The following is a 19,657-nucleotide window of genomic DNA, read 5'->3' on the forward strand; positions in this document are numbered from 1 at the left end:
TCAATCTTTCAAGAACCATAACTCCAGAACCGTAAAAGTCAAAATGGTCATTATTGAACTTAACCTCCATTTTGTTGTCAGTAACAACATATTAAAATTTTAAAAGCTTTGGTTAAACGGTTCATGAGTTAATGCACGGACAACATTTGGTTGCCGCCGCCCGCCCGCCCACCCGCCGTACATCCCCAAATCAATAACCAACATTTTTGTCACAAAAATCCGGTTAAAAATCAACCAATAGATAATACTTTCTGAAATGGTCCTTTAAGAAAAATTTCCATATTAACAAAAGATGACACTTTCTCAAATGATCTTTTAACAAATTAACATATAAATTAGAGAGGATACAGATGATACTTTCTGAGTTGATCCCTTTAACAAATTAACAAATAAATTTAAGATAACACTCTCCGAAATGATCATTTTAACAAATTAATAGATTAATTAAAGATGACACTTTCTGAAATGATCCTCTTAACAAATTATTATATCAATTCAATATGATCCTTTCAACATAGAATAGATCAACTAAATAAGACACTTTCTGAAATGATGAACCTATAACAAATTTAAATAGTAACCGAAGACACATATTTAAATTGCCTTTTTAACAAATTAACAGATTGACACATGTGACACTATCTGTAATGACCATGTTAACAAATTAATAGATCAACCAAAGATGACACATTCTGAAATGGTCCTTTTATTAAATTAACAGATCAACAAAAGATTACAATTACTGAGAATGGACATATTGACAAATTAACAGACCAACTAAAGACAAATATTAGAATGATCCCTTTCAAAAATTAACAGATCAAATAAAGATGACACATTCTGAAATAGTCCTTTCAACAAATAAACAGTTCAACCAAAGATGACACTATCTGAAAGTATTTAACAAAATGGTTTGGTCAAACAAATAATAAATACTGATAAATATTTTTATTATACCTATTTTTTGTCAGACTCAAACTATATCAACACATACATGTATTTATATTTTTACAATGTAAACAAAATATAATTTAAATTACACAAAATATACAAAAAATCAGTATATATCTTAAAATTATAAATTATAAATATATTCAAATTTTCTCAAGAGATTTATTTATAGTACACAGTCAGTATAATTACTATGCTAAGACGAAGGTCTACCATGATCTCCCAAGTTCAACATAAGAATCCAAATAATCTTAAGATCACTATATGAAAAATATGAAAAATTTCCATTGAGAACACTGATGTTTTCATACACCGATATTCAATAAGCTTAATATATAATTTGAAACAGAACAAGTAAAATATTATGTGTTACTATCAAATTTTTCCTGTATCGTAAGACTCGATTTCATCAATTCAATTCAATTCCTTGTTTACACTCAAAAACAAAATATGTGACATGGACAAATATACAAAAGACTATTTGCCTTAGGGTTTATGCTTATTTCATATCACTTTAAATCTTTCTTATAAATATCTTTTAGTTCTACAATATGGTTACCAAATATATGATTTACATCTAATATCTTTCGTCCCTCTTTTACAGCAATTAATAATTAGTTACATGTGTATTCCTACTACTTTGCAAATGTCTAAACATCACATATTATTAACAACACCGGGAAAACAAATATAATCAAAAACTCAAATTTGTAACGTATGTCTGACAGTAATGACAATATTGACAAATAAACAATTTTAAATAAACATCATAAATTCAATACACACTACATTTTAATGATTTAAAATATAAAAGTTACCAATCCTTCAAAACTTCAATTAAAATTAAAAAGTATTGTATCAAGCTCAGCTTTCTTCTAAAATAAAAGACATCTCTGCTATGATACATTTCCATATCGTCAGACAAAAACATACCGTGAATCACTGATATATCAAAAGACAAAATAATCAATTAAATTGCATCAAATGTGAATCACTGATATGCCAACAAAACAAATAAATCAATATCATATCATGATTTTGTGAATCACTAATGTAAAAAAACAACCAATTAATACCATTGCATAAAACTGTATCAAAAAACAAACGTATTAATTCCACCACATACCAATTTGTTAATTACTGATATGTCAAAAAACAAGAATCAGTACCATTGCATAACGACAACATTTGTTGTACCACTGATTAAAACAATGACCTGTCAATTTTAGTAAATTATATATTCACAAATTCAAGGGTTTGTTGACATGGTTGTTTAAAGACACTTTACAAGATATTTTGTCATCTTCATTTAACATGTTTTACATCTGCATGACGCTCTGGTACGTTTGCAGCTTCTTGTGTACAGTTTGGGTAAAACGTATTATGTAATACAAGTAGAGAAGAAAACAAGAATCAGCATGCATAGCAAAAAATGAAACAAATAATAAAATGATATTATAATACTGGAAAGTAACACATAAGACATTCTTACGGTATTCCAATAACACAACTAGACCAGGGCTTCTGCCATAAAACTTAACTTAGTACTAAGAGTTAGAAATTTGGTTTGAAACAGTAAAGCAAGGGACTGATTGTTTTCCTTCATTTCAGAGTCAAAGTACAAAAATTATACTAGAAAGTTTCATTACTTCAACATTTTCAAGGCCAGAAATAAAAAGGCAAGCATAAGTCTCATATATATATATAAAAAAGAAGATGTGGTATGATTGCCAATGAGACAACTATCCACAAAAGACCAAAATGACACAAACATTAACAACTAAAGGTCACCGTACGGCCTTCAACAATGAGCAAAGCCCATACCGCATAGTCAGCTATAAAAGGCCCCGATAAGACAATGTAAAACTATTCAAACGAGAAAACTAACGGCCTTATTTATGTAAAAAAATGAACGAAAAAAAAAAATAATAAAAAAAAAAAACAAATAAACGAACCACTGAATTACAGGCTCCTGACTTGGGACAGGCACATACATAAATATGTTTACCAGTATATATACATGTACAGTGTATATGATGACATACCTACAGTGTAGAACATGAACCAACATTATGTAGCAATAATTCATAATTTCTATCCAAGAGGGTTATTTCTATATGAAGGTATACACAGACGCTGGTATTGATCACATTTGAGTGTGACTTATATATCAAAAGGGGACACTTGAACAGAGGTAATTTAAAAATTGGTTATTAATGTTTACCTTCTGCTAAGATTTCTATAAAACATGTGTTCTGATCTAATGATATGAAAGATCCCATGTTGTTAGCATCTATATACAATATAATGGAAGCTTGGAAATATGGGATTTTCCATAAATCAATATATATGAATTATTAACTATACTAAATATATATAAAAAGATCTATACGTTACATTAATTATTTTGCATAACATACTGATGCACGCTTTCTGCTTGTCATTTATTGTATATTATGTTTTTTTTATATAAAAAAAAAAAGAAGATGGAGATCTGGGTAATATTACAAAAGAAACAGCTTTTCAATGAAACAAGTATCTATCAAAGTTTAAATAAGGAAATGGGATATGATTACCAATGACACAACTATCTATCAAAGTAAAATTACGGATATGGGATATATTTACCAATTAGACAACTATCAACAAAAGTAAAATTATGTGATATGATCTGATTGCCAACCAGATTATCCAGCCATGTGATAAGAATGAGAGGTGGTATGATTAGATATTAAACAATTATCCACCAAAATAAAAAAATAATTGCCAATAAGAAAACTAACCAAAGAAAACATAAGAAGATGGGGTATGTTGGCCAATGAGAAAACTATCCACCAAAAAAAAGATAAGAAGGTATGGTATAATTGCCAATGAGACAACTATCTACCAAAAAGCAATTTAGGCACAAATAGTATACCGGTAAGGTGATTTATATGACAATAACTTTTGAGTTGAATTGGGTGATTAAAAAAAAAAACAGACGTTTGTACCAAAATGTTTATGATGACCCCTACCCCAGATGCGTGTGTTTGTGTGTGTGAATACCGGTATCACTAAAGACTGGTGGTGAAAACACAAAACGATAAGCTACATTTGCGTTGTAAAATAAGAAACAGAGAAGAGTAGTGTAACAGGAGTAGATATCAAACCTTTTCAATAAATAACAGATCATACTAGCGAAAAGCATTAACAGTAATGTATGATTATGTTCAGAATGGTATGTATATATGAATGTTTGTGTAAAACTGAGATAAAGAGTTAAAAATCATTGACCAAAGAAAGAGAGTTAAGAAAAAATTGGTTTCGCCTTATTTGTGAGATTTGTAAACATCATTACTATAGATGTATGTCCATTATCCTTAGCAATCTGTAAAGGAGATTTCCCATCAAGTCTACATATCTGTGTATCTGCTCCTTTATCTAACAATAAACGTACAATATCCGCATGGCCTACTTCACATGCATAACATAATGGTGTGGTGCCGTCCTCTTTTGTCAGGTTAATGTTAGCATAGTGGTCCAAAAAACAAAGGACGACATCTTTTCTACCCATAAAACAGGCTATGTGTAATGGAGAAGAACCCGCTACTACATCAAAGGCATAATCTACTGACTTATTACTGACGTATTCTGTTACACGTGATGATGTACTCTTTACAAGACTATCAAATAACTCTTGTTTTTCTTCGTCTAATGTATTACTTGGATGGTTATTTAATGTATCTGTAATAGACTGTTTACTATGGATACCGATATTACAGTCAGCATTGTTCTCTAACAGTACTTGTGTAATCTCTATGTTTCCATTAAATGCACTGAAATATAAAGCATTACCGCCATCATATGTCTGAGCATTAATGTCTGCTTTATGTTGAATTAACAGCAGAACTATACTGGTATGGTTATTGATACATGAGGAGATCAATGGTGTAAAGCCTTTATTGTTACATAGATCAACATTAGGATTCTTCTCTAACAGTAACTTTACTATATCAGTATGTCCTTTATCACTTGCTGATTTCAGAGGACTCCAGCCATCATTGTTACATAGATCTACATTAGGATTCTTCTCTAACAGTAACTTTACTATATCAGTATGTCCTTTATCACTTGCTTTATTCAGAGGACTCCAGCCATTCTTGTTACATAGATCTACATTAGGATTTTTCTCTAACAGTAACTTTACTATATCAGTATGTCCTTTATCACTTGCTGTATTCAGAGGACTCCAGCCATCATTGTTACATAGATCTACATTAGGATTTTTCTCTAACAGTAACTTTACTATATCAGTATGTCCTTTATCACTTGCTGTATTCAGAGGACTCCAGCCATCATTGTTACATAGATCTACATTAGGATTCTTCTCTAACAGTAACTTTACTATATCAGTATGTCCTTTATCACTTGCTGTATTCAGAGGACTCCAGCCATCATTGTTACATAGATCTACATTAGGATTCTTCTCTAACAGTAACTTTACTATATCAGTATGTCCTTTATCACTTGCTGAATTCAGAGGACTCCAGCCATTCTTGTTACATAGATCTACATTAGGATCCTTCTCTAACAGTAACTTTACTATATCAGTATGTCCTTCGTCACTTGCTGTATTCAGAGGACTCCAGCCATTATTGCTACATAGATCTACATTAGGATTCTTCTCTAACAGTAACTTTACTATATCAGTATGTCCTTTATCACTTGCTGATTTCAGAGGACTCCAGCCATCATTGTTACATAGATCTACATTAGGATTCTTCTCTAACAGTAACTTTACTATATCAGTATGTCCTTTATCACTTGCTGATTTCAGAGGACTCCAGCCATAATTGTCACATAGATCTACATTAGGATTCTTCTCTAACAGTAACTTTACTATATCTGTATGTCCTTTAACACTTGCTGTAATCAGAGGACTCCAGCCATCCTTGTTACATAGATCTACATTAGGATCATTCGCTAACAGTAACTTTACTATATCAGTATGTCCTCTATTAATTGCTGAATTCAGAGGACTCCATCCTTTATTGTTACATAGATCTACATTAGGATTCTTCTCTAACAGTAACTTTACTATATCAGTATGTCCTTTATCACTTGCTGTATTCAGAGGACTCCAGCCATCATTGTTACATAGATCTACATTAGGATTCTTCTCTAACAATAACTTTACTATATCAGTATGTCCTTTAGCACTTGCTGAATTCAGAGGACTCCTGCCATCATTGTTACATAGATCAACATCAGGATTCTTCTCTAACAGTAACTTTACTATATCAGTATGTCCCTCATCACTTGCTGAATTCAGAGGACTCCAGCCATCATTGTTACATAGATCTACATTAGGATTTTTCTCTAACAGTAACTTTACTATATCAGTATGTCCTTTATCACTTGCTGATTTCAGAGGACTCCAGCCATAATTGTCACATAGATCAACATTAGGATTTTTCTCTAACAGTAACTTTACTATATCAGTATGTCCTTTATCACTTGCTGATTTCAGAGGACTCCAGCCATAATTGTCACATAGATCAACATTAGGATTCTTCTCTAACAGTAACTTTACTATATCAGTATGTCCTTTATCACTTGCTGTATTCAGAGGACTCCAGCCATCATTGTTACATAGATCTACATTAGGATTTTTCTCTAACAGTAACTTTACTATATCAATATGGCCTTCTTGACTTGCCATGTACAGTCCAGTAATCCCATCATCTTTACACTGATCCACATCTACATCATTATGTAGCAGCCATTCTACCATATCATGATAACCTTCATAACAATTATCTATTAGTGGAGTATTACCTGATCCAAACTCGTCCTCTTTTGGTCTCACTGTATCCTTGGTACTGGCTAATGTTACTTGTTGTGATACATCTAGTTGTTGTAAGTACTGTAATAACTGTTGTCTGAATGATGATTCTCTCATATTATTGTTATCAAACACATCTGACACCTTTCCTGCTGACCAGTCTTTTATCAACCTTTGTAGATATGATTTTAAATAATCACCTGGTATATCAATAATAAAGTCTATGTTACTGTTCATGTCATCTGGTGATTTCTGCCAAATAAAACGTTCATGTAGTAAATCACTATCACCATGATCTATCAAACATTCAATCATTTTCTGACCAAAGTAATGAGCAAGAAAGTCAAACAGTTTATCATGTACAGTTCTATAAATTCCATTCTGTTTACATATAAATGTACCATCTAGAGTGTCAAGTTCTTTCTTTAATTTTACCTTTGGTATACTATTGAACTCACAAGCCTCACATGTGTCATTTATGATCTGTCTTTGTTCATCAGTCGCTTTACCCTGGAACCATTTTTCTTCTAGCTGATTATTAAAGAGAACACACAAAGCAAGACTACATATCTTAAAGTTCCCTTCATCCCCATTCTCACTTAACCTGTCTAGCTCATCTTTATAGACCACAAAAGGATTTCTGAAAAAATCTTTCATATCTGAACTTTTTTTTTCATGATATAAGTAGCATAAAAGTGGAAAAAAATCACTGTTTTGTGATAAATCATCAATATCTTTTACATTTGTTCCAATATAGTTTTTTGCTATTTTTGTTTTCTCATCAGATGTAAGACATAATTCATCTGATACCAAGTTACATTCACAAGATTTAAAAGGTGTTAATATCTTAAACTTATCATCTTTATAGACTTGTAACCTACAAGATACAATAATCTTACAACATTTGTCTGCAATAACTCTGTCAATCACAGGTAACAGTTGTTTCCAGCTATCAATCTGTTGTTGGTTGGCAGTGTAATTTCCACAAATATCATCTACAATGAAGACAGTCTGTTTACCAGGCTGATAATAAGTCTTTATCTCTGTTGGATATTCCACTGGTATTATTTTGTATCCTTTCTTCTGTAAAACAAGCGCTGTATGTCTACGGATAAAAGATTTCCCAACTCCTGCTGGGGCAGTTAAAGTCACACAACTGTTGTCCTGTACAGTTTCCATGACGTAATCACTGGCTCTTGTTGACACAAACTTCTTATCTTTCTGTTCCCAGTCTTCTATTTGACCTTTTATCTGCTCTGAAAATATATATGATTCTTATCAATAAAAGAAAATCAATTCAACATTCTAACATAACGTCCATCAAAAGCTTTGAATACACACCCGTGGTAAAATATAAATATATTGTTTGGGCAGTTCCGATCGTACTCCCACGTCATATGCTTTTTTATGAATGAGCTACCTGACGTCACAGAACTATGAAGTCAGAATATCAGATTTTACGTGAAAATACACGCTTGTGAATTCGAAAATCATCACAAACAATGAAATGTAACCAACAATGCTAAAATGTGTTATATAAGCAATTTGTGTATACTTATAAGACATATAAGTACAATTGTCAATTAGATTCATTCAAACAAATATTTTATTGTAAATAGTTTAAGCATGTCACTAATATTCAGTTTGCTCCGTTCTTTTGTGTCAATTCAAAAGTGTGTTTATTTATTGGAACAGCAAATAAAGCCTTCACCTAGAGCGCTTCAATCCAAAACAATTGCTGCATTTTGAAATAATTCATTGGGGCTTAAATATATCGTGATTTCACCACGGGTTGTCCCTTTGTGCTAATATGTTACTCTTCGCTATCGCTCAAGGTAAAATATTTGGCATAAAGGGCCAACGTCAACCCGTGGTAAAATCACGATATATTCACGCCCCCATGAATTATTTCTTTAATCTAGTATAAAGGTAGAAATGCCCTTTACTGTCAGGCGTCAAACGGTCATTTTAACATTACCATTAGTGTCAAATTGGTTAACATTTTACTTTGATTCGTCAAAATATCCTGATGGAGATTCTTCAGAGATCTGAAATATTTATCATTTATCCCAAAATAACATGATTCAAAATCAGTTGAATTCTTATCTTCAAAAAGGAAGTGTACATTTTATCATGATGCACCAAAATGTACTGATAATGTTTACCCTCTATTATTAATACATTAAAGTTGCAAACAGAGATAAATAGAGATTTCCCTTTTTCGAAAAATAATACAAGTTAACACTGAGCAAATCATATGTTTAAACACTGATGAGTCTTATATAGACGAAACGCGTGTCTGGCGTACTAAATTATAATCCTGGTACCTTTTATACCGATATTGCCCATAATATTATGAGAATCACTGAAAGACAAAAAAATATCTCAAAGTTAGGAGACTTAGAAAGTGACCGAATATCAGATAAAGCATACATGGATAGCAAACATAGAAGCTCAAGAGAGTTACATCACCAATCATTACCGGTTTTAGAAGAATAAGACACAATTTAAAAAATAAGGAGAATGACGATTTCATCCATATTGTCATATATACTAGGTAAAAAACAAAAAGAAACGTTAAATTGGTTTTTAATTTGAAAAAAAATCACATATATTGATTTCAAATATTATCAAAATTAAAACTAGTAACCTTATTTACTCATTTGTAATAATCTAGGAAATGACGTGATATTATTTTCTGATTTCAAAGATTTAAAAAAAAATTAGATGTATATAGAGATGGAATCAAGTTTTCCTATTGGTTATTAATTCTGTGGAACACGATTGTTAACAAAAGGGTCGCATTAGAAAATAGAGAAACTTACATCGTAACTACAATCCCCTTCCCTTTCATGAATGTGACCTACCAAATTAGGACTATTTACCGGATTTGTTATCACATAAGCAACACGACGGGTGCCACATGTATAGCAGGATCTGCCTACTCTTCCGGAGCACCTGAGATCAACCCTAGTTTTTGGTGGGGTTCATGTGGCTTATTCTTTATTTTATTATTCTATGTTGTGTCATGTGTACTTTTGTTTGTGTTTTTCATTTTAAGCCATGGTGTTGTCAGTTTATTTTCCATTTACGAGTTTGTATGTCCCTCTGGTATATTTTGTCCCTCTTTTACATGTAAATCAATGCCACGTCTATTTCAAAATTAGACAGAATGGGCTATTGGTATGTTCCCAGCAAGAATTACTCAAGTGCAGGTGGCAAATCATTTTAATGTTTATAGAATGACTATTGCATGGCTTAAGACTCGTCTAAGAGATACTGGCACACCGAATGATCACTCCTGAAGTGGCATGCCACATGAAACGATGTTACATCAAACAGGCACATGCGCATTATTCATCACAGTAATCGATTTGTAGACGTATCAAAACTGCACAACAACCCACGGATTTCTTCAAAAATAAGGTGTAACACTTTTACTCTTCCCTGAGCACATGAAATTACCACTGGATTTCTTAAGGGTTTTTAATGTGTTTGTTATGCAGTTCGTGTTGTGTATTGGTATTTGTCTTCTCATTGTTTTTGTTCGTTGCCATGGCATTGTCAGATTATTTTATCGCTTTATTGGTTTGAATATCACTTTAATGTATTTTTTCTCTCTTCAACCATCTACAATATTAACTATTGGAATAAAATTAAAAACTTATTTTGGCCGTTATGCTGCAATAGAATTTCCATACTTTGCATCAGTGCTGTCATTTTGATTGTCAAGTTAGAAAATATCAACACTACATGAACTATTAACATACCTCTTATATTCCTTGGGATAACTTCTTCCTCTTCAGTTTCTTTTTCCTTGTTCTCTAGAATAATGAAATATAGACTATTAAAAAAAAGTAATTAATAAAAATTATCAAGCAGCAGTCACAAATGTTATATTAATATTAATTAAATACTGGTACTGGTTACATGTTAAATTATGGAATCACATGCTTATTCCATATACATCAAATCATCCAACATTTATAACAATTTTGATACTGATTACAGTTACATCACCTATCTGTTACTATGTACATTTATACCAGGTGTATGGTACTGGAAACATTTCTATCAGGCATCTAAAACTAAAAACATTTCTATCAGGCATCCAAAACTGAAAACATTTGACATCTGACAACTAAAATAGATTACAATTGACATCTGACAACTAATCCTGATTACATTTCACATCTGACAACTAAAATTGATTACATTTCACATCTGACAACTAAAACTGATTACATTTCATATCTGACAACTAAAACTGATTACATTTCACATCTGACAACTAAAATTGATTACATTTCACATATGACAACCAAAACTGATTGCATTTCATATCTGACAACTAAAACGGATTACATTTCACATCTGACAACCAAAACTGATTACATTTCACATCTGACAACCAAAACTGATTACATTTCACATCTGACAACTAAAACTGATTACATTTCATATCTGACAACCAAAACTGATTACATTTCACATCTGACAACTAAAACTGATTACATTTCACATCTGACAACCAAAACTGATTACATTTCACATCTGATAGCTAAATGTGATTACATTTCACATCTGACAACCAAAACTGATTGCATTTCACATCTGACAACCAAAACTGATTGCATTTCATATCTGACCACTAAAACTGATTACATTTCATATCTGACAACTAAAACTGATTACATTTCACATCTGACAACCAAAACTGATTGCATTTCATATCTGACAACTAAAACTGATTACATTTCACATCTGATAGCTAAATGTGATTACATTTCACATATGACAACCAAAACTGATTGCATTTCACATCTGACAACCAAAACTGATTACATTTCACATCTGACAACCAAAACTGATTGCATTTCACATCTGACAACTAAAACTGATTGCATTTCACATCTGACAACCACAACTGATTACATTTCACATCTGACAACCAAAACTGATTACATTTCACATCTGACAACTAAAACAGATTGCATTTCACATCTGACAACCAAAACTGATTACATTTCACATCTGACAACCAAAACTAATTGCATTTCAAATATGACAACCAAAACTGATTGCATTTCATATCTGACAACTAAAACTGATTACATTTCACATCTGACAACCAAAACTGATTGCATTTCACATCTGACAACCAAAACTGATTGCATTTCATATCTGACAACTAAAACTGATTACATTTCACATCTGACAACCAAAACTGATTGCATTTCACATCTGACAACCAAAACTGATTGCATTTCATATCTGACAACTAAAACTGATTACATTTCACATCTGACAACCAAAACTGATTACATTTCACATCTGACAACCAAAACTGATTACATTTCACATCTGACAACCAAAACTGATTGCATTTCATATCTGACAACCAAAACTGATTACATTTCACATCTGACAACCAAAACTGATTACATTTCACATCTGACAACCAAAACTGATTGCATTTCACATCTGACAACTAAAATTGATTACATTTCACATCCGACAACTACACAGATACTTTTGCATAGGTACTATTTCTGTACTTAAAATCTGTAGTACTTGAAATATACTTGTAATATATAGTATTATTTCTTTACTTTGAAATTATTGTAATATTTAGGTACTTGTATATTTCAGTACTTGATTTGTACTCAAAATATTAGTACAAAAATGATGCCAACAATGATCACATATCCCATGTTTGAACATCATAACTTCATGACATTTGAAAAAGATAAACGGTCAAAATGCTGAAAATTTAACCGTGCAACCAAAAATCTGTAGTACTTAAATTTCAAATACAAATCAATTACTGTAAAATACAGATACTAAAATATTACTATAATTCATAAGTAACATAATACTACTGAATATTAAAAGAAGATTTCCAGTACTACAGATTTGTGGTACATAAATAGTACATAAATAGTACCTATGCAAAAGTAGCTGTATAAAACTGATAACATTTGACATCTGACAACTAAATAAAATCAGCCTTCTAAAACTGATTGCATTTGACATCTTACATCTAAAACTGATAACATTTGACATCACCCAACTCAAACTGATTGCATTTGACATCTGACTACTAAAACTGATTACATTTGACATCTGACTACTAAAACTGATTACATTTGACATCAGCCAAATCAAACTGATTGCATTTGACATCTGACTACTAAAACTGATTACATTTGACATCAGCCAACTTAAACTGATTGCATTTAAAATCTGCCAAAAAAAATGATTCAATTTAAAATCAGCAAACTAAAAATGATTTCATTTAAAATAAGCCTTCTGAAACTGATTGCATTTAAAATCAGCCTTCTAGAAATGATTGCAATTTAAAGTTAGCAGACTTAAATTGATAACATTTGACATCTGACAACTAAAACTGATTACATTTGACATCTTACATCTAGAACTGATTACATTTGACATCACCCAACTCAACCTGATTGCATTTGACATCTAACAACTAAAACTGATTACATTTGACATCTAACAACTAAAACTTATTACATCTGACAACTGAAATTGATTACATTTGACATCTGACAACTAAAACTTATTACATTTGACATCTGACATCTGACAACTAAAACTGATTACATTTGACATTTGACAACTAAAACTGAATACATTTGACATCTGACAACTAAAACTGATAACATTTGACATCTAGCAACTAAAACTTAATACATTTCACATCTGACAACTAAAACTGATTACATTTGACATCTGACAACTAAAATTGATAACATTTGACATCTAGCAACTGAAACTGATAACATTTGACATCTGACAACTAAAACTGATAACATTTGATATCTAGCAACTGAAATCTTCAGTAGTATTATGTTACTTATGAATACATCTGTTGTAGAGTTGTCACTGACTCAGACGTACTTATAAATATAATTATTTTCTGTGACTGTATATTACATTAATTTGTAGGATCCTTTACTATAGATAATTTAGCTGATCTGTAACAATAACATCTTCATGCCTTATATATCATGTACTGTAGTACGCCGCTAGATTAAAACTGACGTGGAAAGGTAACACACGGCCAGCGAAAGCTCTTTTTTGAGAGCCCAGGTGGTCGTGTGGTCTAGCAGGACGGCTGCAGTGCAGGCGATTTGGTGTCACGATATCACAGTAGCATGGGTTCGAATCCCGGCGAGGGAAGAACCAAAAATTTGCGAAAGCAAATTTACAGATCTAACATTGTTGGGTTGATGTTTAGACGAGTTGTATATACATTATGTACACGGCCATGTATCACCATCATTGATGGCGATCCGATGGATACATCTGTTGTAGAGTTGTCACTGACTCAGACGTACTTATATATATATATATATATATATATATAAACGCCTAAAAAGTGTACATAACAACACCAATGATATAAAAAGGAACTATAAATGTAATTATTTATAAATATTTCGGATAACAGATATCCTTCGTATCTGTTATCCGAAATATTTATAAATAATTACATTTATAGTTCCTTTTTATATCATTGGTGTTGTTATGTACACTTTTTAGGCGTTTATATAATTTATTTTATTGTGTACATGTATTGTTACTTGTAACGATCCAGCTCCCACGTGGGAAAAATCGTTGACTATTATTCAGACGTTTGATATATATATATATATATTGACTGAGAAACTTCACTTCAATTTTCAATATAGTGAACTTTTAATTTTCTTTGTTATATTTAAGAGCTTGTGTCCTAGTATTTTTTGGATAGGATACCAGCAGGATCTGCAAGAAGCTGGTCAATAATAGTGAAATTCATATTAAAACAAACGGTTTATAAATTATTTGTAATCACATATCTTCTTAATAAGATCCAAGTATCATATAATGTATTCAGTCATATTTAATAAATCCGTAGATTACCTTTTAAATGGTCAAGAATCTTCTTAACTTGCTTACACAGGACAGGACTCAATCTAATTTCTATATAATCAGGATTGTTCTTGCCACTCATTCTCATCAAAATCTGATTACAAACAAAACAAAAATCATAAAAACTGATTTAAAGGGACATAACTCAAGAACTGTAAAAGTGATGCTACCAATATTTGAACTTTAACTGAGTTTTGTGGTAATAAGCATTATATATACATATCATAATACATAGTAGAGACAAACATAAGTATTATAGAGATTCGAAACGAAGAGTTTCAGCAATTTTTCCATTTGTTAAGGGGCACAACCCTATAAAGTAAATCTGATGCTACCAAAATTCATAATCGAACAAAGTTTTATCATAATTAGCATTGTGTATAAGTGTCATAATTAGCATTGTGTATAAGTGTCATTATTAGCATTGTGTATTAGTGTCACAATTAGCATTGTGTATAAGTGTCATAATTAGCACTGTGTATATATTTCATAAAATTTGGTAGAAACAAACTGTATAGTTAAATACAGAAACAAAAAATTCAGCAAATTTTCCATTTGTAAAGAGGCATAACTCTTGAATGGTGAATTTGCCACCAAAATTCAAACTTGATCTTTGTTTTGTGGTAAATAAAGAATAAACAACACGAACCCCACAAAAAACATGATTTTCTTGATAGAGGGTTACTGCTCACAAGGAAGCTATTAAACCAGAGTTTCAAATGGTGAAGTTGAAATCATCCCTTCGTAAATGTCCAAGACTATCAACAGAACAACAGTTCCGCTGCAAATAAGTTTCATATCATTTGGGTGGGACTTGGGTGGGACAAACTAAAGTTATAGAATGAAAGCAACAATTCAGTAACTTTTCAGTATGTAAATAGGCATAGCTCTAAAATGGTAAATGTGACGCCACCAAAATTCACACTTGATCTGTGTGTTGTGGTCATTAGAATTGCATATCAGTTTCATACCATTTGGTTGATTCAACCTAAAGTTCGAGAACGGAAACCAATTTTGGGACAGACAGACGAACTGACATAGGGACATGGTATCTTATCATTATAAAAGGTTGGGTAGCAAAGAAGTTAGATGGACCTTCAATTTTCAAAAATGTTAAAAGGTTGAGGACAAAATGATGGCAATACCTCACAACTTCCCTTTGAATTCTGTCCACAAGAGATCATCTTTCTTTTAATAAAGAGTATAGTAATTATATATTATAGTCACCGTTAAGTAAAATTGGTACCATGTTTTGGTTGAAATTTTAAAACTAACAACCGCAATCATTCGAGATGACGTTTTTCAATTAACAGAATCAAATATTATTCCAAAAATCAACTACTATCTCAATCTACAAAAATTTTAAAAGGTTGGGGACAGAATGATGGCAATACTTCACAACTTCCCTTTGAATTCTGTCCACAAGAGATCATCTTTATTTTAATAAAGGTTATAGTAATCATATAATAATTTAATTTTGGATGTAACGCGTCTTCTGATTGGCTGACGTTATTTTGTAATGAGCCCATAGACATAATTTAGTCATGTGACCGTGAAGTCATCAACGTTTTTTCATGGTTTTCTACAGTTTAAAATGGAATTTAGAATCAAATTATAAGAAATGACTGTATTATTTTTTCTGTCTATTCGAAATAACATAAAAAATTGTGGTGCACACTGTTAAATAACCCGCTACGCGTGTTATTCAGTGTGCACCACATTTTTTATGTTATTTCTTCATAGACAGAAAAAATATTACAGTCAATTCTTAATCATAATACTAATGTCTTCATCTTTTTAACAGATTGACAAGGTTGTGTTTCAAATGATTACATCCAAACAAACACTTAATATACATAGAATAAAAACTTACTGCTTGTGTTGTTTCAACAAATTGTTGATATTCCTGTAATTCCATGGTTGTCATGTTAATGATCTTTTTGTACCAAAACTGTATTCTATATAAGGCTGCCGATAAACTGGTATCATGCCTCTCTGGTTCTGTTTTTGCAATCTGTACATCTTTAACCATAGATAATAATGTAACCAGTGTCTGGAATCCTGGTCTGTTTGTTAGTGATGGAACTGTAGCTGTTTTAAAAATACAATAACAGACTTCCAATGTCAACTCGTTGCACTTATTATTTTTTGTTCTTTCAAAGTTATAAATATTTATTAGAATTTATGAAGGCTTAATTGAGACCAAACAAATTCAAAAAATGTTATAATGTTACAAGTGTGCACACAATGAAATTTACCATTTTTACTAACCATTGATATTATGTTGATAGTCCTAACTATACAACTGTCGCATTAATAGAGGATACCAGAGGGACAGTCAAACTCATAAATCGAAAATAAACTGACAACGGCATGGCTAAAAATGAAAAAGACAAACAGACACATGACACAACATAGAAAACGAAAGAATAAGCAACACAAACCCAACCAAAAACTTGGTTTGATCATAGGTGCTCTGGAAGGGTAAGCAGATCCTGCTCCACATGTGGCACCCATGGTTTTGCCTATGTGTTAACAAATCCGGTAAATAATCTAATTCGGTAGGTCACATTCATGAAAGGGAAGGGTATTGTATTTACGACGTAAGGAACATATCTGATATCATTTCTGAAACGGTTATTCCATAACAGTTAACCAACTCGTGATGGCGTCTGTAAAATTTACGAAGGAATGATTTCAACTTCACCATTTGGAACTCTTGGTTTTACAGCTTCCTTGTGAGCAGCAACCCTCTATCAAGAAAATCATGATAGGAAATGCAAGCAGGGAAATATTGTATCTATTGGGAGACATATACCCCGTATGCAGGTACTGCTGGAAAGTTGCTACTTAGAAATGGAAAGTTTACAATTGGAAAGCTGAAATCATCTCTTTAGTCGTAAAGTTTTGTTTTCAACCGGCCCTCATTGTCAATTTCTAGATGTAAGTCAAGATATGAAGCCGCCTTAACTGTATCCTTTATCTCTAGTTGGATGGGATGGATGCGTTCAACATAGTCACCAAATTTTGAATTATTTAGTGAAAGAACATCATCTATATAGGGGGAAGTAGATTTTTAAAGGATATTGCTTATTTCTTATCTTTCTTCCTAAGAAGTTCCTGTAATTAACATGATCCAAGAAAATGAGGTTAAGGTCATATTATAAACCAAAGGAGAAATGAATACATGTACACCTTACAATCATTCAATACACTAACTAAAGTTAAACTAATTGCTGATAGTGTCTAAGAAACAAACTTATAACCAAGATAAATAAACATTGACCAATGAAACACCAAAATTATGTCAAGGTCAGATGATACCTGCCAGAAAGACAGACAGCTTAAAATCCTTCCATACAACAATTATAATTGACCTAATGCTTATTATTAGTTTAAGAAAAACACACCAAAACATAAAAACTTAACACTGAGCAATGAACCATGAACATGAGGTCAATGGCAAATAAAACCTGCAAGACTGACATGTACATCAGAAAATATTTCCATACACGAAATATAGTATTAGACAAAAAAATCATAAAAATAATGTCAAGGTCAGATGACACCTGCCAGTTGGACATGTACACCTTAAAATCCTTTAATACACCAAGAATACTAGACCTATTGCTTTTAGTATCTGATATATGGACTTGCCCACCAAACTTTTCCTTTTTCACTGATCCATACAATGAGGTCCTGGTCAAGTGAAAACAGTCAGACAGGCATGAGGACCTTGCTAGGTATATTTGTACATACCAAAGAAGTTATCCTATTACTCATAATAAGACAGAAATTAACATTACAAAAAATCTTAACTGTTCTTCAAGTAGTTACTGAACCATGAAAATAAAGCTAAGGACAATGAACATGTGACAGACTGAAACTTTGTATCATAAGGCATCTACATACAAAGTATGAAGCATCCAGGTCTTCTAGTCTCTAAAATATAATACTATTTTAGAAGTTATGTAAAGCTGTTGCCAACGACGCCGCCTGATCAATATCTCTATGTTGATCTTTCTGTGACAAAAGTTGCAGGCTCAACAGAAACATGAGAAATTGGTACTGAATTCTAAACTTGTCCAAGACATTGCTATTACTCTTTTGAAATCAAACCATCATCACATTTCTGTAAACCAGTTACAGTAATCAACACTCCTGGCAAATTTCACCGGTTGACCAAGTAAAGCAGAAACTTTACCTTCTTGTTCCCTTCTTAAACCCTATCCGTGGTCTATAAGAATTACTCCCTAATCCCTTGGAAGTTGTAGATGATTTTATGTTTATTATGCTTGCAGTTGTGCATTCTATGTAGCATGGTAAATTCATAAATAGGTCATAAAATAACCGAACCTGCTTGAACAAGGTTTAATTCCTCTTTGCTAACATCAGTTGATTCTAAGTCAGATGCCAGTTCTTCATTGCCAGAGTCCTCCTTGAGAGCCTCCAGAAAGGACAGATATTCTCTTTCACTTCTGATCTTAGCTATTAGCTTTCTATTCATTTCAGCTGAAACTCCACTGGAAACTATTTCTTCATGGTCATCGGGTTCTAAAACTCCCTTTGATATTAATGAATCAATGACATTTCTTATATCAGATAAATTCTGAGTCAGATGGTGGTAGTTCTTTTGTAACCTGACTGAATGGTTCCCTGTAACTATAACATGTGTCAACATTATTTTAAAAGGTATAGGTATATATGTTTCATAATCATGAGGTCAAAAAAACTTTTGTAGAAATAATTCCATGAAATGCATATGACTACCAATTATTGTTTTTTTGAATTAATTGTGTTTTCATAGCAGGTTAAGTAATTTAAATTTGCTTTCAGTAACTGTAACCATTCTGTGAATATATGGTATATAAATTCATTTGTTACTAAGGCTTAAAACACTGGTGTTTTCGTTAATTTATACTGTACCGTATACATTTAACAGTA

At 31.9% G+C, this 19,657-nt stretch overlaps 1 protein-coding gene across 1 annotated transcript in view; it reads right to left on the minus strand.

Annotated features, from left to right (window-relative positions):
* Positions 1–4,237: 4,237 nt before the first annotated feature.
* Positions 4,238–19,657, minus strand: part of LOC139483502 (uncharacterized) — a 54,329-nt gene continuing 38,909 nt past the window's right edge. The window contains exons 8-14 of the mRNA XM_071267524.1: positions 19,070–19,375; positions 16,587–16,804; positions 14,705–14,807; positions 10,546–10,599; positions 6,286–8,031; positions 5,534–6,054; positions 4,238–5,089 (exon numbers count right to left, since the gene is read on the minus strand). Of these exons, the coding sequence (XP_071123625.1) occupies positions 4,238–5,089; positions 5,534–6,054; positions 6,286–8,031; positions 10,546–10,599; positions 14,705–14,807; positions 16,587–16,804; positions 19,070–19,375 (3,800 nt within the window). The remainder of the gene's footprint in view (positions 5,090–5,533; positions 6,055–6,285; positions 8,032–10,545; positions 10,600–14,704; positions 14,808–16,586; positions 16,805–19,069; positions 19,376–19,657) is intronic.

The sequence above is a fragment of the Mytilus edulis genome, chromosome 7, assembly GCF_963676685.1.
Source record: "Mytilus edulis chromosome 7, xbMytEdul2.2, whole genome shotgun sequence".
Taxonomy (NCBI): domain Eukaryota; kingdom Metazoa; phylum Mollusca; class Bivalvia; order Mytilida; family Mytilidae; genus Mytilus; species Mytilus edulis.